This window comes from Castor canadensis, chromosome 11 (assembly GCF_047511655.1).
Source record: "Castor canadensis chromosome 11, mCasCan1.hap1v2, whole genome shotgun sequence".
Classification (NCBI taxonomy): Eukaryota; Metazoa; Chordata; class Mammalia; order Rodentia; family Castoridae; genus Castor; species Castor canadensis.
Window position 1 is genome coordinate 19,484,442 of NC_133396.1, and position 20,614 is coordinate 19,505,055.

Consider the following 20,614-nt stretch of genomic DNA (forward strand, 5'->3'; position numbering starts at 1 on the left):
TATGACAGTTCTATTTTAGTTTTTTGAGGATTCTCCATACTGTTTTCCACAGTGGTTGTACTAATTTGCATTCTCACCAACAGTGTATGAGGGTTCCTTTTTCCTCACATCCTTGCCAATATTTGCTATTGTTTGTGTTCTTGATGTTAGCTACTCTGACAGGAGTGAGATGGAATCTTATGGTGGTTTTGATTTGTATTTTCTTTATGACCAGGGATGTAAAAGGCTAAAATAAGTGGAAAGATATCATGTTCTTGGATAGAAATACAATACTCATCATTATAAAAATGTTAATTGTCTCTACATTAATTCAACTTAGATTCCAGTAACGTATTGAGATCCTCCCAAAATAAATATGACAAGATAGTTCTGAAGTTTTATGAGAAAATTTAAACAAATAAGAATAGTCAGGAAAATTCTGAAAAAATGTCCTTTCAAGATATTAAAACATATTTAAAAAATTCAATAATTAAAATAATGTAGTATTGATGCTGCATAGTCAGAAAGACCTAGAATAGACTAAGGATCTGAAGAAAACACTCCCAAACAGATTGGAATTTACTGTATGATAAAGAGGACATTTAAAAGTAAATGGCAAAAATGTAGACCACTACCATAGTAATCCAAGGACAATTCTGTATTACTCACAGAAGTACAGGGAATTTAGAAATTATACCTCATGACTTACAGTAGAACAAATTATAACTGGACCAAAGATTTAGGGGTGAAAAACTAAAGTAATAAAAGTGCTAAGAGAAAACACAGGCTAATTGTTATATAAATTTGCAGTCAGAAGGTCTTTCTAATAGTGGCTTAAAACTAAGAAACAATAAAAAAATAATTAATTTGACTAAATGAAGTAATGGTGTTTGAACCTGTACTTTGATTAAAAACATAACCTATAAAATAAGAAAGCAAGATGACACACTGGGAAGGAATATGTTCAATGACATTATAGAAAGTGAACAGAATTAAAAGACAAAAGGCACTTAAAATGAGAAAAAGTGTTCAATGTCACTCATAAAAAGGAAAGTGTGAATTTCAACTCACTGAGACATTATTTTATTTTTTCACCTGTCATATTGTAAAAAATCAATTTGTTGTTAATCAAAAAATTTGGTAAAAGGCAGATGCCAGTGGCTCATGCTTGTAATCCTAGCTACTCAGGAGGCAGAAATCAGGAGGATCGCGGTTTGAAGCCAGCCCAGGGCAATTAATTCCACAAGACCCTATCTTGAAAATACCTCACACAAAAATGGGCTGGTGGAGTGGCTCAAGGTGTAGGCCTGAGTTCAAGTCCAAGTACTGCAAAAAAATTTGGTAAAAATAAAAATTTGGTAACAAATGCATTGCTTGCAGGAATGTGAATGCTACTATAACCAAGATAGTGTGATATTCATGTAAGGATTGGTAAGTGGATTAATGAGGAAGAACACAGAGTCTAGAAATTGATTCACATATGTGTGGTCAGTTGATTTTTGTCAAATTTCCCAAAGCTAGTCAATAAGAAAAGGAAAGCCTTTTCAATAAATATTGCTGAATCAAATAGATAATTGCACAGCCAAAGTACATGTTGAGCTCTACCTCACATCAAGTGTAACAATTCTCTCTTTTTTTTCATTTTTCTTTTATTATTCATATGTGCATACAAGGCTTGGTTCATTTCTCCCCCCTGCCCCCACCCCCTCCCTTACCACCCATTCTGCCCCCTCCCTCTCCCCCCTCAATACCCAGCAGAAACTATTTTGCCCTTATTTCTAATTTTGTTGTTGAGAGAGTATAAGCAATAATAGGAAGGAACAAGGGTTTTTGCTGGTTGAGATAAGGATAGCTATACAGGGCATTGACTCACATTGATTTCCTGTGCGTGGGGTAACAATTCTCTTAATTCAAGATAGATCAAGCACTTAAAGGTGAGTGTTACAAGTTTAAAGTTTTTATATGAACATATAGAAGGCCATATTCATAACTTTGTGCTAAGCAAAGTCTCCTTAGCACATGCAGGAAGGACTCTGCTAAAAATAGCCTAGACTTCATAAAAATAAAAACTCTTTGCTGATCACAACAAACAGCTAAGAAAGTGAAAAGGCAAGCCACAGATCAAGTGAAAATATTAGGAAGTACAAAATATATTATACCTTAATATACAAACATTTTATATATTTTTTCTGGGTCTTTCATTTAGTGTATTTCTATTCAGTAGAGTTACCTCATTAGAACTAATTATATAGATATCTACAAAGACTTGTAAAGGAATGCTATAGCAACTATGGTTTTAAAATATTTATTAAATTTTTTGTGGTGCTGGGAATTGAAGCTGGGGCTTCAAGAGTGCTAGGCAAGTACTCTACCACTGAGCTACATCCCCAGTGATGCTTTTTACTATATGAAAATTGCACCCCAATAAAGTATAGTTAACATTGAAAAGTTAAGATTTGATACAACTGTACAGCTTTATGAATCTTCAGTACTTTGTTCATATACTTAAATTCCAAATAGATCAGGCATGCATACATGAAAAGTGGAAATCCAAAATAGGCTAAAAGAAAATGTAGAGCTCTTTTAAAAATTCAGTGCAAGGAAGGTCTTTGTTACAGTGACTCAAAATTGAGAACATAAAAAATTGATGAATTTACTCTATAAAATTAGTGTTTGAAATAGTTCAGAATCTCCAAACTATAAAAATTAGAAAGAAATATGTTACCATACTAGTCATAAATTCTTTGTCTTTTATAGTTTTTAGTGATGGCTATTTTCTTCTGTATATTTTTATATGTATCCTGAAAATTGATTGCATCACTTTTGGAATCAGAAATAAAGCCTGAAAGCTATTTCATGCTTCTCTCCATCTCATCACCTTTCTCTTTTCTGGTATCTTACAGGTGGTGTACTTCCTTCCATGACTCACTTCCTTATACGAACCATTGAGCTGATTCCTCTTTGATTTGTTAGAGCTACTGTCCATTGATTATACTTTCTTTTTCTTGCCTCTTTCATGTCTTTACTACTTGATCAATTTTCCCTTCATTGTAAGCATGTTTGTTTCCTGATCCTAAAATACAGCTTATCCTTCTCCCACAAAAGCAGCATCTACCTTTTTTTCCTTGTGTAACTTTTTGATAGAGCAGTGGGTATTTTTTGCCTTCATTTTTCTACTACCAGTTCATTTGTTAACTTGTGCCCACTGGCAACCCTGTAGTCATTCTACATAGTCTATCTTGATGAGCTTTTTTATCACCTTAACATCTCACCATTTAGGTAGAGGATATAAGGATGTGTATTGAAAGCTGTTGAAAAATGGGGAGGTGTGTGGTGGGAAATAAAGGGGTAAGGGAGAGTAATCAAAAGAATTGAGCAGACCAAAGTAAAGCACACCCACAGTGGGCATACCTTGAGTCACCCCGTTGAATGTCAATTTAAATATTAATAACAAAAACCAGGACTGTAAAATAAGCACAATGTGTGCAGGGGTGGGGGTACTAATAGGAGGGGGAGGATGACGGAAGGAGATTAGGTGATGGTATATGGTTGATGGATTTCATATACCTATATGAAACAGATCTGAAAAACCTCTTGCAATTGCTTTAAGTGGGGTGGGAGAGGGTGGAGGGGAAAATCGAGGAGGCAATGTAAATAATGTACAATATAGTCTAATCACCATTTTCCTATACAGAACCAATCAATAATTCCTATAGGGAAGTTTAAATTCTTGATTACCTGTTAAGGAAAACTGTCCATGATCTTGACAACTCAAGACAATGCCATCAGGTAGCTAACTCTACCTGATGCTCTGTGACTCCCTTACCTGCTGCCTATACCTTAACCAAACTATATTCTTTGCCATTCTCCATGCTCTCCTTACCTTGTTCCTCATTGTGCATTTATTGTTGGGGTTTCCTCTACCTTTCCTACACTGAGAGACTCCAGGGCTTACAAATATCTGGTTCTCCTCTCCTTTGGGAAACATGGGGGGATGAACTCTTTTGTCCTGTTGCAGTCAAGCAGGGTGTTACCAAACCTTTAATTTCTAGCTCAAGGCCTTCTTCCTCTTTCCCTGCCCTAGGGACTGAGAAAGCATGTTTCATATGCTGCAGTTACACATGCTTTTCTCCTCTCTTCTTTTTTGATAAGTTATTTTGTTGTTTCTCAGCCATAAAAACTGAAATTCACACTCTCTCCTAGAAGAGCAAGTCTGGGGGAACTAGAAAAGAATTCTCTTTATAGCTTTGTTCTGGACAGAGCCTTATGGGAAAGGAGCTATGCAGGACAGGGGAAGATGTCTTTAGAGGTCAGCCTAAGACCAGTAGCTAAGCGACAAGGAAGGGAGCATCTGCTTATGTAGAGCCAGCAAAGGTTCTAGGAATTGCAAATACAGTAATGTGTTGTATAGAGGTATTTTAACCAATGACAGACTGTGTGTGTGATGGTGGTCCTGAAAGATTATGCTGGAGATGAAAAAGTCCTATGGCCAAGTGATTTCATAGTTATCATAATGTGGAGTTTGTGGTGGTGGTTGTCTAAATAAACTCACTGTGCTTCCAATCATGTAAATTATAGCACATACAGTTGTACACAACACCTAATATTTGAAAATGAAGATAAATTATGTCACTGGTATATGTATTTACTATTCTACACTTTATGTGTTTGTTTTGAGACAGGATCTTACTGTTTAGCCCAGGCTGACCTCACATACATGATACTCTTGCCCCAGTCTCTCAAATGCTGGGATTACAGCAAAGTGCCACCATCTAGCCTGTACTATACTTTTTATTATTATTTTAGAGTATACTCCTTCTGCTCACAAATAAAAGCTTACTATAAAGCCAGACATGGAGGCACACACCTTCAATCTCAGCACTTGGTAGGTTGAGGCAGGAGGATCACAAGTCTGAGACCGGCCTGGACTACAGAATAAGATCCTGTCTCAGAAGCAAAAAAATATCAAACAAAACAACCAAACCAAATGAAGAACCCCAGTAAAGCATTATGGTGTATTACACCATAAGCAGCCCCATACATCTCATGTTTTACTGCATTTCATGATTGTGGTAAGAGGCCATGTTGAATGATTGACCAATATCACCAAAGTTTGTGTAAGTATACTATATGATGTTCACACAGTGACAAAAATCACCTAGCAGCACATCACTCAGAGCATATCCTTGTTGTTAAATAACAAATGATGGTATTAAATACACACTATAAGGAACAGGAATCCCATGAATCATGAATGCTTCTTGCAGGTGAGGCTCAAAGCCACTGTTTGTCACGAGAGTTTTGCTGGTGGCTATACACAAAACCTAGAATGTAAGGTGTTTTTTGTTGGCTTCTTACAATGAATAGTGATTATAATTTTTATTAACACTAAGTACTGAAATAACTGGCATTGTTAAGTGAATTAGTAATACCTTGAAAATATATTCTTAACCAAAATTAGGGTTCTTCTAGGTTTTAATGAGGGGGTTCTTATTATTTTATCCAGAAGTACAGTTGCCATTTAAATGCTTTACAACTCAGAGGAATGTCTACTGAGTATGTCCATGTGGAAAACTTGAATTCCTGCCATGTGGAAGAAGGCTTCTAAGTACTGTTTTAAGATGTCATGCTTATAATGGCTAAAACTCTTGTTCTTTCTACATAATTTACTCTTGGTTTAGCACCATCATCAATTAATTTTTATGGAGTATTTGCTTAACTATACATTGCATATCAGTAACAATTTTGGGGCCAGGTGTGGTGGCTCATGCCCGTGATCCTAGCTACTTAGGAGGTAGAGATCAGGAGAGTGGTGGTTGGAAGCCAGCTGGGGCAAAAAATTAGTAAGATCTCATCTCAACCAATAGCTGGGTGTGATGGTGCACATTCATCATCTTAGCTATGCAGGAAGTATGAATAGGAGGATCTTGATCTAGGCCAGCCATGGCAAAAAGTGAGAACTTATCCCCCAAATAATTAAAACAAAAAGAGCTGGGGGTGTGACTGAGAGTACCTGACTAGCAAGTATGTGACCCTGAGTTTAAACCCCAGTACTGCCAAATAAAATAAATAATTTGGTTTGTAATTTTACAATAGCCAGTCTTAAAACATATATGAATTGGTATGCAAGTATAAACATATGAATGCTAACGTAGCAATATATCTAATGGAATTTAGAATTTTAGAAGTTTTAAATCACTGTTGGAAAATAGAAGTGAAAGTTCCTTTGGCCTATTCAAGTAGACTATGCTAAAAAAAAAAAAAAGAAAAATAGAGTTTGAGCCCCCAACCCTAACACCATTTAGAGCAGGGTGCATAACTCCAGAACTGGTCAGATTTGGAATTTTGAACTAACCTATTTCTTTAGTAGAGTGTTTAGTAGGATACTATACAATGATAGTTGTAAAGGTCCAAAAGTGATCTGCGGATCCCCAGTGGCCACCCAGATTAAAGATTTGTCTACTTTGACTTTTCATAACCCATGCTGAAAATATCCCTAACTTCCCAAAATGCAAACAGATTAACTGGCTATACAAAATATCATACATCATAAGAGGTAACCATGGTATCTTTGAGACAGGAAACTTGGACATAGTTCATAGGGAATTATTGCAAGTGATGAGAAAACTGTTGAACAAAACATATTTTTTTTTGCCACAATCTTAAGGTAGAAAAGAAACCATGGCAAAGACTGAGTGCAGGTAGGTGACAGACAGACAGCCTGTGAGATTCAGGTGGAACCCTCCAAGTGGCTGGGATTTGTGGTTTTATAGCAACGCGCTATTGCATTTCTTCCCAATTTCAGTACCAGAGGTAATGGTGTTTGAACAATAATAGTTCATAGGCTTATTTATCCGGAAAACATTATATTTTGAGTATTTTAACAACTTTTTGTTGTTAGAACAAGAGAGGGATATGTAAACATATCTGGCACAAAACTGTAAGTCTGAAATTTGACTTTGTTTTCAGCCTGTATTAACTATTATTATCATGTGATTTATTTCTAGAGTGCTCAAAAGATAGGAAGAGAAATCTGAAGAGAAGAACTTTCCTCTAGATTTCTACTGAGCTTTCATAAATGCTCTTAGATTTTGAAGTAATTATAGACTCATAGGAAGTTGCAAAGATATCACAGTAAGGTTCTGAGTACTCTAGTTTCTCCCAATAATTACATCTTACTCAACTGTAGTACAATTGCCAAATCAGGAACCTGACAATGAAATATTGTATGTGTTTAGTTCTTCCTCTGTTGGTCAATGAAATTCACATAGCCACCATGGCAATGCAGCTATGGAACTCTTCAATCAACATGATCAGTGCTACAATTAATTGTTTTTTCATCCGATTATTTTGCCCTGTTAAAAATTTCATAGAAATGGGTTCATGTAGTATGTGACCCTTTTAGATTGTCCCTTTTACTCCACATAATGGCCTTGAGATCTTGAGGACATATTCGTTATTTCTAGTTTGGAACTATTACAAATAAAGCTGCTATGAACAATTGTGTAGGCTTTTCTATATCTTTGCTTTGAAACTAAACTGTATTATTATATTTGAAGTGAGTTTCTTGTACAAAGTATTATACTGTTGGGTCATGCTTCTTTAACCACTCTGCTAGTCTTCTTTTATTTGTTCTATTTAGAACATTTCTATTTACTGTGGTTTATTGATATTTAGGGCTTATGTCTGCATTTTATCCTTCATCTTCTGTTTGTTCCCTCTGGTGTGTTCTTTTTTTTTCTGTTTCCCTTTTCCTGTCTTCCTATGGATTACTTGAATATGTTTTAGAATTTCATTTTGATTTGTCTATGGTGTGTTTGAGTATCTCTTTGTCTGACCTTTTAAGTAGTTGCTTTGTTATTACATAATATGTGCATAACTTACAGTGTACTGTTGTTGATATTTTGTCAAGTGAAGTTCAAAAACTTTACCTCTCTTTACTTTTCCTTTTGTAACATAATTGTCTTAAATAATTCCTATAGATACATTGAGGACCACATCACACAGTGTTGTATTTTTCCCCAACCATAAAACATAATGAAGAAGACTCAGGAAAAGAAGTAAATCTATTTATATTATTCCTTCCTTGTATTCCAAGATACTTTTATCATTTCACTTGTGCTCATAGTTAGCCATTCTTTTAGTGTAGATTTGCTGATGACAACGCCTTTTAACTTTCCTTTATCTGAGAAAATCTTAATTTATTCCTTTTCTGAAGGATATTTTTAGTGGGCATAGAAATATAGGTTGATAAAGACTGGTGAGGATATGGGGATAAAGGAAACTTTATACTCTATTAGTGGGAAGGTAAATTAGTCTAGCAATATGGAAATCAGTTTGGAGGTTCTTCAAAAAACTTTTAAAAAAAAGAACTACTATATGACCTACCTGAAGTCAGAATACAATAGAGATACTTGCATACCCATGTTTATTGCAACACTATTCACATTAGCTGAGTTATAAAATCAGCCTAAGTGGCCATCAAAGCATGAATGGATAAAGAAAATGTGGTGTATAAACAATGAAGTGTTGTTCAGCTATAAAGAGGAACAAAATTGTGTTGTTTGTAGGAAAATGGATGGATATGGAGATCATCATATTAACACATATAAGCCAGACTCAGAAAGACAATTGTCATATTTTTTTCTCCACTATGTATAACCTAGCAAAAAAAAATACATGAAAGTAGAAGGGGGACTTTTAGAGTACAGGGGTGGGACAGGATTAGGGAGAAAGTGGGTAAAAGAGAGTAGGGGTTCAGTATGATCAAAATACATTATATACATGTATGAAAATGTCACATGAAATCCATTATTTTCTATAATTGATATACACTAATAAAAAGTATCTTTTGAGTAAATGAGTGAATGGATAAACACACAATCATAAAAAGAAATATGGGTTAATAATTTTTTCTTTCAGCACTTGAAAAATGTTGTCACTTCTTATTTATCTCAATGGTTTTTGTGGTCTGGATATGAAGTGTTCCCCATAGGCTCATGTGTTGAAAGCTTGATGCTATTTTGGGAGGTGTTGTAAACATTAGGAGGTAGGGCTTGCTTGAAGAATGTAGGTCATTGGGGATGTGCCCTGGCAATACATGCCTTGTCCTTGTCCCCTTTCTGTTTGTCAGTCTGTGTCTCTGATTCTTGGCCACCATAAGGTGAGCAGTCTCTGCCACATGCTCCCAGTGCTATGATATTTTGCCTCAAAGCAATGGATCCAGCCAACATGGCCTGAAAGCTCTGAAACCACTGACCAAATAAATACTCCCTTAAGGTGTTTTCTCAGGTATTTTGTCACAGTGACAAAAGGCTGAGTAGGACAGAAAATTGGTTCCAAGAAGTAGGATTTTTGTGACTACTGGATCATATGGTTCCTAAACCTTTGGAACTGTTTTACAGGAAGAACTCGGAGATATTTGAAGAAGCAGATCAGAAAAAACTAAGAAGCTACAAGCAGAGCTTAATGGATGATTTTGGTGAAAACTTAGAAGCTGGCAGTAAAGACTGTGCTCATGAGATTTCAGATGGAAATGAAGACTGTATAGGGAATTGGATTAGAGGCCATTTATGTTATATTGCTGACAAAGAACTTGGCTATTTTTTGCTCATGACCTGAGACTTTGAGGGGTGCTGAATTTAAAGGTGACAGACTAATCTAGTGGAGGAAATTGCATGGCAATTCAGGACTCAGAATGGCCTGGCTGTTACTATCTGTTCTTAGCCAAATTTATAGGGAGAATTTGGAAGAAAAAGCAAGCAAAAAAATTTGAAAAGCTTTCAGTTTGGCCAGGAAAAGAGGATGTTTAAAGCTGTGGGCCAGGAGGGTATGATTGTTGAAGAGATTAGCACCATTAAAAAGAAGTCACATAGTTTGCACCATGACAGTAGGAAAGATACCTTGAGGGCATCTCAGGAATGGGATCAAACTCCCTTGAGAAGAAAGTATCCCCAGGATACCCTGCTCTCAGAGGACAGCCTAAAAGTTATTTCCCCAGAATTCATTTCACCATGCTCAGCCTCCCAAACACTCAGAGATTGCGGCATCTGTGGTCCCAAGGGGTCCAGCTACTGCTTGAGTTGGTGGCAGACCTTGGAATTGTCCACATGGTGCTGGTTTTCCAGGCATGCAGAGTATAAGAGTTAAGAGGTCATGGAGGCCTCCACCCAGATTTCAAAGGAAGGTCTGGGAAGCCAGGAATGCATGTCAATGTCAGGATTCCTCCACACAGTCCCTGAGAAGGTGATGCAAAGATGCATCACCCTGTGATGCTTTAGCCTGTGAAGGTGAAGCAAAGATGCAGTGAAGAGTCTGAATTTAAAGATGCCAGGATTGTGGAATGTTTGCTAAGGAAATCTGCAGGCAGAGTGGAGTGAGCCCAGGAAAGGGGGCTGTATAGGCAGGGCTGCCCGATCTTGTTGGATCATTCCACCAGTGCAGGATTTAATGTTTGCCCTTCTGGGTTTTGGCCTGGCATTGGTTTGATCCTTTCTATTCCCTTATTACTCCATTTTGGACTGGGCACATTCACCCTGTGCCTGTTCCACCATTGTATTTTAGAAATATGTAATTTTCATTTTTGTTTTACAAGGGCTCATAGCTAAGGGTTTGCCTTGAATCTCAGAGGAGACTTTGGACTTAGACATTAGAAAAATTTGAAACTGTTAGGACTATGGAGACTGTTGGAGAAGAATTAAATGCATTTTGAATTATGAGTTGAAAAATGAGCCTTTGTGGGTCAGGGGTGGAGTGTATGGTTTGGATATGAGGTGTCCCTATGGACTGATGCTGCCTCATGATGCAGGTGGGAGTAAAAGCCCAAATTCTCTTCACCTCATATGACACTCATTATTTCTGGGAGAGGTAGGATTTCAAACTCTTTACATGGCTTCTGCTGACATTACCCTGATAGGTGGGGTAGGGTTCTTATTACTGCTTCCTATATGCACTGATACTGCATGGGAGTGACCTTGTTACTGCTGACTCTCCAGTATGCCTCCTTTGACATCACCCCAGAGTAGAGATGAAGTGTGACACTGCTATCAGGTGGTGTGAGGCCCAAGGTTCCCATTAGGTCTCCACTGATAAGAGTCGTGGTAGTTGGTCTCACTGTCACCTAGTGTGAATGAAAACCTGGACTGCCCACTTAGTACTCTCTGATTTTACTCCAGTGGGGGAGTTTATACTAGAGCTTGGCTTCTTTTCCCACTTTTCAGAGTCTTCTTATGTTTGTTTTATATGTCATTTCCAGTGTTCAATTATACTTAGGAAGAGGAAGAATAAAAAACCAATGTCTACTTAATCACTCTAGAAATTGTTTTGCTTTTTAAAATGTATGACAATTATTTTTAGAACCTAAATGTCCAGTAACAGACCAATGTACCTTATAGTATATTTTGCAATCATTAAAGTGATGGCCACAGACAATGTTATGCTTTTATTAGGATTAAAAATGCTTAGAAAACATAAGTGAAAAAATATACAACTGTATGCACATCTAATTATGATTACAACTATGTAGAAAGACCAATTATAAGAATGAAAACCAGAATTCCTCAAAGCAGTTACAATAGATGTTTAAGGGATGGAATTATGAGTGTTTTTGTCCTTTAATAAACCAACTTAAAAATGGAGAACCTAGATTTTAATAATTATAAACAAAATAAATATAGTTTGCTATATTTCCTTCCTAGATTTTCTCTGAGAAAAAATATATAAATATTTTCTATGATATACAACATTGTGAATGGATTTATATTTGAGGGGTTCAAATATTTTCACCCTGGGTTTATGCAAATTCAAATTGAAGTTGTGGATTTAGACAATTCTTCTGCCATTAATTAGCTGTTTTATCAAAAGTAATACGCTTCAAAGCTATACTCACATGATAAAAGAATGAATACGTTTTATTTGGAGATTAGCAAGAAAGCTTTAAGGGTTCCCAGAATTCCACAAATAAGCTTAAAGGGAAGGAATGTTCAATATATCCAGAATGCACTTGTGCTTTTGGTTTGAATGTCCCTGGTTGAAGTCCCATCTCCTTCTAGGACACTGCTGGCTTCAATTCTTCCATCTACCATGCTGGGGGCGGGGTGGTTAGCATTCATGCACAGCAATTATCAACAGTGCAAATGATGTAGGCTGAGCATGGCTCACGAGTGCTGCTTGAAGTGGACGTTGTAGAGCACGGGTTACAGGCAAGCCTGCGGAAAATCAATTTTAGACTGATCTTAAAGAACTCTTGGTAAAATGTCATCACGGAACTATGTTAACTTTTGCCCACAATTCATGTTCTGTAGAAAACTCATTGTAGACTAGCACTTTACTTCAGCTTATTTCATTTCTGGAATGAGAATAGCATTTCATGTTTACTATAGCAGTGGCTGCTGAATATTTCATATATTTTCTTCATTTTGAACAAGGTCAAAAGTTCCTAATTTCCCTTTAGTGGAAAACAAGAGGAGAGAAATACCAGCAGTATGAAAAGTTAAACATGAAAATGATTCTGATTAGAACTTCTGAATATTTTAGAACATTTCCATTGTCGGGTGCTTAGCCTTGGTCACTTTTTCTCAATCTTAAAACACTTTAGGGAGGTTTGACCTTGGCCAGACCTTGGAGAAGCAGGATTCTCCCACATTAGCTATTTGTGTCTGGGGGATTTCATGAGTGACTGTGGAACTTGCCTGCTGTCCTCGCTCTCCAGCAGGCCCCGGTATGTGTTGATCTCACACTCCAGCCGGGCCTTCGTGTCCAGCAGCACCTCATATTCCTGATTCTGCCGCTCTAGGTCGCAGCGGATCTCAGCCAGCTGGTTCTCCACGCTGTCTATCAGGCACTGCATCTGGGCCAGTTGAGTGCTGTACTGGGCCTCAGTTTCTGCCACAGTACATTCCAGAGATTCTGTCTGCAGAAGGAAGACATTGTCAAGAGAACCCTATAGCACAGCCTCTGGGGCCAGATGACCAGTTTTCAAATCCTTGCTGTATTTTTTTCTAACTGTGACCTTAGGAAAATTACTTAGCTTTGGTGAGTCTCAGTTTTATTCTACATAAAATGAGGAATGCAAAGTACCTACCTCATAGGATTAAATGAGTAAGTTTGTGGAAAGCACTTTGAATAGTGCCTGGAAAAAATTTAAGGGCTGTAGACATGACAGCTATTGCTTCCAGCACTGTGACTTATTTGAATAGCTTAAGGAGACTGACAGCATTTGGGAGGAAACTTTGAATCTGGGCTCCTGGCAGGGAGGAGCGGTATAGTGTGGTTATTAGAAAAGAGGCTCTGGCATGGAAGCACTTGGATTCACCTTCTATTTTGCCTCTTAGAATTGTAGTACCTTCTGCAAATAACTTCATCTGAGTCTCATGAAATGGGGTTATTCAGGTTATTGTGAAGCTTAAGTTGTATTGTGTTGCTTGGCTACTGTTCACCTAGGTGCTCTTCTAGTACCCAATATGGCATATACTATGGTGCCTGATTGTGCCAAAGTGTGCATGTGACCTTTTTGCATGGGTGGGGTGGGATGCAGTGAAAGTTATGGTTGAGGTGTAGATCCTAGTAAACTTCACAATAGTTGTAGGATAAGAAGTTTGAAAACTATTCCTTATTTTAGATTGGACATTGATCTCAGAAAATTGTCCTCAATTAAAAGAAAATTAGACACATGTGATGCTTAAGAGCTTTTGGCTCAGAGGTCCCTCTCTCATTCTGCCCTGACCTCTTCTCTCTTATGTCGCTGGAGGTTATTACAGGATTATGCTCAGGCCCAGGACAGGTGAGTCACCTTAGTGGGACAACACAATCTGTGGCCCTGTCACTTCTGCTTCCAGATGGGTAAACCCAGTCAGTACTTAGGTAAGGCAAGGAAATGCCATCCTTGCAAATTGGAAATCACGAACTGTGAGTCTTTCCCTGGATTCATGACAAGGGGCATAGCATCATAGGGCCTGGTTTGTTGGTAGCAAAGCTGACCCCGTGTTTGCTTTACGCACCAGGCTTTGTTGTGCCTGGAGCTCGATTTCCAGAGCGTTGGCTGTGCGTTTCAGCTCCAGCATCTCTGTTTGGCAGCCCTGCAGCTGCTCAGCACTGGACAGCTGCTGCTGATTCAGCTCTTCCGTCTGAAACACAGGTCCCATTAGAGAACTCCAGTAAGGCATAGATCTAGAAGTCTTCCCCTCTTATTGCTGTGGGTGCTGACCTGAGCCGTGAACCATTCTTCTGCATCCCTGCGGTTGTTGGCCAGCACTGTTTCATATTGACATCGCATCTCATCCAGGACCCTGTTGAGGTCCACGGTGGGGGCAGTGTCCAGCTCCACGCTGAGTCGGTCTCCAAGCTGTTCACGCAGCACGTTGACCTCCTAAAAGTTGAAGTGGAGTAAGGAAAGTCACAGAATGGTGAAGGAAAAATGCCAGTTTGACAACCAATGGCATCCCACCTCGGTTTTTGGCATAGTGGTTAAAAGTGATTTATATTGCCTGGGCTGGTATCTCTTTTTACCATTTATAAGTTCTTCAGTTTCTTTAGCTGCAATGTGGGCATAATAATTGTACCTAATATACACATGATGAGTTTATAAAAGTCCTGGCACATACTAAACTATTAGTGAGGGTTAGCTATTATTATCAACAACAAATGTTCAAAGAGAAAATATACTTTGATATACCACTCAACTTTTCATTTTCCAGCTTCTTCAATATGGGGTAATCATACACTCAATATTTCATTTGTAGACTTTAAAAAGTCTACAAATGTAGAATATTTGAAAACAAAGGCCCAAAATATTGTATGCACCTTTTTCTTCTTTTTGGAATGGATTTCACTGTGATGGTCAGCACAGTTTTCATACATTGTGGATTAGAGTTAGGGATGGCACAAAGCCATCAAGGAAAGCCATTCCTGGAGTTACTCACTCCTCCACAAAAGCAATGGCAGGGGGAGAGTGTGGTTTCTTCCAGTATGTCACATATGAAGATGCACACATTGCATCTCCCTTTGGAGATCAGAACAATCAGGCTTCATAGTAACAGTTCCTTGAGGAGTTTTATTCCAGCACAAGCAACATCTCCCAGGTCCAATTTACATACCTGAAATCTATGAGTCACTCTCACAGTCTTTTGGCACTATTACCACTTTACTCACCTCTCCATGACTTTTCCTAAGGCAAAGGAGATCGTCCTTCAGAGACTCCACGTGTGCCTCCAGATCGGATTTACACAAGGTCAGCTCTCCCAGGATCCCATGCAGGCCACTGATGTCAGACTCTACCAGCTGGCGAAGGGACAGTTCACTCTCATACCTTTCATGGCAAGAGAGGCATATGTAGCACTTACTTTGCTAGACACAGTGTAAAGTACTGGGGTACACTGGTAAGTGACATGTGGGCTGGAGGGAGCTATACTTTTTTTTTACACCCCAAATAATGATAGGTTCAAGCTTGTTAAGTATCCTCAGCTTAAAAAATATTAGAGAGAGAGAGAGACAGAGAGAGAAAGAGGGAAAGAGAAATTATTTTCAAATTAAAATTAAACTTACTTTGACCTAAAGTCATCAGCAGCCAGTTTGCAGTTGTCAACCTGTACAGCAAGTCTAGAATTCTCTGCCTTCGTGCACAAGATCTGAGAGGTAAATGATGCAAATAAATGATTCTTTGAAAGGAACCTAAATAGCTACTCTTTTTAACAGTCATGTCATTAGTTATCTTATGACAGGCTTTGTAAGAAAATATAAAATCTCTTTCAGCATGCTTGTCTTATTAACCACATCACTTCATGTAGAAAAAGGACAATGCCTGTTAAGAAACAAAATATAGAAATAAAAAGGTTTGCTTTTGTAATATTCCTTGGCAGTTGAATCCTGTTCAGGTTTCCTCTATTAGTATTTGTACTGTGACTATATCCCCATCCATGCTAATAGAAATCTATCAATAAAAGAAGAAAATGATTATTAGGTAAAATTAAAAAGATGACATTCAATACCTGTGAATAAAAGAACATAAATATGCAGTGTTGCATACAGAGGTGATTTTAGATAAAATATGGTTTTCCTCCAATGTGTAGATGATAAAGTCTAAAGTCTATAGCTCAGTGACTTTTTTTTATAGTCACTCAATAATTAGTGGCAGTGCTGGGATGGGGGTTTCCTGACCTGTATGTGGTCCAGTGCTCTCTCCTTTATACAACATTATCTTTTGGGATTCCCCATTTCCTCCACTACCATCTCAATAAATAAGCTGGCATGGTGGGGCACGCCTGTTATCCCAGCTACATAAAGCAACCTCTTCTAGTATAAAGATGAAAGAAATCAGAAACGGGGAAGGTGGAGCCTTGGGGCAGTGAGACGCCAAACCTTTTGTTGGAGGTCTTCAATGGTGTCGAAATAACACTGATAATTTGGACACACCAGTGGGCCTTCTGGCTCGCATTGCTCTCGGATCCTACATTCCAGCTCTGCATTGGTCTCTTCCAGGCTGCGCACCTTCTCCAGATAGTTGGCAAGTCTGTCATTCAGGAATTGCATGGTCGCCTTCTCGTTGCAGTTGAACGCTCCATCCTCACACCACGTACAGCTCCCCACCAGGCACGGACTATTACAACTCCCAGCAAAGTAGCACGGTGTGAGGCAACCGTGAGACCTGGATAGGAAGCTTGGGGTCTGACATCTGGGTGTAGCCTGGGCACTGGGGAGGCAAGCTGTGTCTGTAGGACAGGCTGAAGCTGATGCACAAGTGGAAACCCTGTCACAGGACTCAGAAGAGCAGCCCCTGGGGGAACACTCAGAAGTCATCCTCTCAGAACTCAAGAACAGAGACCGGTTGCAATACTCTGGTGGCTTTGACTCCAAAAGTCTCCTTCCCTCCTGAGACTTTTATATAGCCCCCCAAATGGGTATTTACAGATGGCACCGGATGTTTTCTTTGTCACTGTTGGTGCTAGTTTTCCTACAAACAACTCATTAGTGTTATTTACTGAGGAAGAGTTTTATGCCTCATAAAAGAGGGATAACTTCGGGTTACTAAATCAGGACTTACACCAGTCCTGTGTGCTGATTGGATAAAATATTTATTTCCAAAAATGGTCATAGGAAGCATGGTTCTTTTGATAGATCTGGCACAAAAGAGAAAATTTGGCCAATCAGTAATTATAGATACAACTCATTGCAAATAAGGAAAACAATGTTCTCACAGATTTTGATACTATGCGTTGATTTGCTTGTGTCTAGTTTTAAAATCAATGTTAAAATTCATTAAATGACATTTATTTGTTTGTGCCACCCCCATGGAAATGGTCATTGTGATGAGCAATCTTGCAGTGCTTTTAAGTAAGGAACAAGATATGCACTGAGTTTAAAGTGAGTGAGTGTGTGTGTGTGTGTGTGTGTCTAAGAACCATATCTCCAAGTTGAAAAGTCATTTTACAGGCCAGGTGTGGTGACTCACATCTGTAATCCCAGCTACTTGGGCTGTGGAGATTTGGAGGATTGCAGTTTAAGGCAGGGGAAAAGGTCCTGGAGACCCTCATCTCAATAAATAAGCTGGTATGGTTGTGCATGCTTGTTATCTCAGCTTTGCTAGAAGCTGTAGGTAGGAGGAATGTGGTTCCAGGCTGGCCTTGGTAAAAACTTGACATCTTTTCTGAAAAATAACTAAAGCAAACAAGGGCTGGTAGAGTGGCTCAGGTGGTAAAGCCTCTGTCAAGCAAGCGTGAGGCCCTGGGTTCAAACCTTAGTACCACCAAAAATAAAAATAAAAAAAAGAAAGAAGAGAAAAAGAGTCACTTTACAAAACTGATGGGAATAAGTTTTGCTCTGTGAACCAAAATGTAAATTGGTTATCAAGACCTGATGCTGTGGTCTTTGATTTCCTAAAAGGTAGTCTGTCCACATTTCCCATGCCTTATTTTTAGATGTTATACTATTTTTTTCTATCCATAGTTTTTTTGGAGGAGGGGAGGGTGCTGGGGATCAGATCCAGGACACTGTGCATGCTAAGTCTGCAATTTACTACTCTGCTACACTTCAGGCCTTACTTGTATTTCTAATAAGAGTGAGATATAAATTGGTAAACTGTTGAGTTAGACGCCTTCAGTGTCTGGGGAAATCCTCACTGATTATACTTCAAAGTATCAGTGAGAAAGTCATGTAAGTCTTATCTTCTGAGGTAAGGAGTTTATTTTCTTTTATTTATTTATGACTATTACATGAAAATTAAAAATGGTGACATTTGGGCAATAAAATTCTGTAGTGTGGGTTTCAATCAGAAATTTCATTTGATAAAATCTCTATATACTAGATGTATAGGGACTTGAGGCCAAACATTTAGATTTTTTTTCTTTCTTTTGTTTTTTACTTTGCCTTCCCTTTTTTCTTTTTTTTCCTCCCTCTCTCTTTTTTTCCCTCTCTCCCTTTCTTCTTCTTCTTCTTTTTTTTTTTTTTGGTGTGTTGTATGTTCCTAAGGATTGAACCCAGGGCCCGGTGTATGCAAGTGCTCTACCACTTGAGTCACTCCCCAGCCCTTTTGTTTGTATTTTGTTTTTTGAGATAGGGTCTTCTTAACTTTGCCCAGGCTGGCCTTGAACTAGAGTTTCTCCTGCCTCTGCCTCCTGAGTAGCTGGGAATATAGGCATGCACCACCATGCCCAACTGGATTCTTCCTTGAATTTCACCTCCATTATAAAGCATAATTGATTCTACTTTGTTTGGCTTTAATTGTTGTATTTATTTCATTTTCAAAAGTACACAGAGACAATTGCCTCTAGAATGTTTAAGATTATTATATAGGGAAAAATCTGTTAATCTGACAAAGTAAAAAAAAATCATGATCTAAAATAAACTTTATCGTTTTTCCTAAGTCTGAACACTACTTCCTAGGTAGCTGTTAAAAGAGGCAAAACAATAAAGATTGAGTGAACATATATAACTAGATTAAAATAATTTCTTAGGCTTTATTATTCACAAATTATTTCAACACTTATGCTAAAAATGGTCTGAGAGGAGATGCTGGTGTATTGATACTGTTATGTAAAGGACACGAGTCTGAGAATTCAAAAACACGTTTGAAAATTACACATCTCTGAAAGAAAATTTTAATCTCACAGTCACCTAATGAGTCAAAAGAAAAATGTCTTTGAAGAGAACCCATGTCTTGGTTGTCCATCACAGGTACAGCTAATTACAATGTGGTACTATGAAGCCAGGCATGGCATCACAAATGTGAAATTCTAGCACTTGGGAGGCTGAAGCTGGGGGATCATGAACTCAAGAACAGCCTGGGATACAAAGCAAGATCCTGTCTTAGAAATCCAACAACCAAGCAAACAAAAAATGGTACTATGCAATGTATTATTTTAAAGTAACTGCAGGTAAAATAAGAAATATTTCCTTTTATCTTGAGCTAATCTCTGATTGGAAAATCTTGACTACTGGTTATTGCATCTCTCTTTCATCTGTTTATCTATCATCTATCTGTCTATATCTATCTGTCTATCTATCTATCATCTATCCCTTTTTATCTACAGGGTAGGACTATTTATTTTGATCTTGACTAATTAGGTAGTGTTGGGTAACAATGAATAGCTGTAGTCTCATCTTATAACATAGCAATTGGCCAGGATTCATTTCTAAAGCATATCATCCTCAGAAGAAGGGGACTCTGGGAATAGAGGAAAATGAATAGATGTCATGATAAAGAGACATGCTTGCTTCATTTTGTCATATGCTCTTATGTCAGAACATCCAATACTAGCAGAATTGCTTTTCTAAAGTGCAATTCTATTTCTTGTTACTCACCCTGATGAAGTCCAAACTTTCTACCCCGGCAAATAGGATCTTCCTTAATGTGGTGTCCATTTGCCATTCTAGGCTCATATCCTGATATTCAGTCTCACGAACCCAAGCTCCAGCCACTCTTCAAGCTTGCAGGTACTGTGTCTTCTGCTATCCCTTTGCTGGATGAACTTGTGTGTCTAATCTCAGCTGAACTGTCACTCAACTGCCTCATGCTGAGATGGGGCTCATCCCTGAGCACTTTGCACAGGACTCCACTATTGCTGCTGTCACATTGCTTTTAAAATTCATAGTCTTTTTATGTTTACTGGTCTTTGGGAGCAATGTTTCTTTTAAGACAGGTGTATCTTACTTGTTTTCTTGTCTCCAGCACATGGGACATAATATACTATAGGCCCTTAATAAACATTTGCTAAAAATAAATCCACTTATTTCCTCATCCACAGAGAAGGACAGGGAAAATTGGTGGAGGATGAACATCATCCTAGGGGTCATAATGTTTACACTCTAGACCTCACACCGTTACTCACGAGCTGTATTTTCTTCATCTAATTATGGGCCTTAATTGGTCTTTATCATAAGATGGGAAAATAACATCTGTCTCCTCTACTGTATAGGGTTGTCAACTAATAAAAATATGAATATATTTTACTTTATAAATAGTAAACTAGAAGAAAAAATAGTAAAATACAATGCCAGTTGATGTATCTTGGTTCCCGATGGCTATAGTTACAAACATATTTCCTTTTCTTACTCCATGTGCTTTTTAATAGAGATAAAGTTTGCATGTGATTAAATGCAGTTTTGACAAATATATATAGCTCTGAGCCATCACTCCAGCCAAAAT

The 20,614-nt window shown here is 38.1% G+C and overlaps 1 protein-coding gene across 1 annotated transcript; it reads right to left on the reverse strand.

The window, feature by feature from the left end:
• Nucleotides 1-11,414: 11,414 nt before the first annotated feature.
• Krt40 (keratin 40) lies at nt 11,415-16,816 on the reverse strand. Its single transcript, XM_020154913.2, has 7 exons — nt 16,333-16,816; nt 15,520-15,602; nt 15,127-15,283; nt 14,183-14,344; nt 13,977-14,102; nt 12,669-12,889; nt 11,415-12,185 (listed from the first exon to the last, which is right to left on the reverse strand). The coding sequence occupies exons 1-7, from the start codon at nt 16,768-16,770 to the stop codon at nt 12,086-12,088; spliced, it is 1,287 nt and encodes a 428-aa protein (XP_020010502.1). The 5' UTR covers nt 16,771-16,816; the 3' UTR covers nt 11,415-12,085.
• Nucleotides 16,817-20,614: the final 3,798 nt, after the last annotated feature.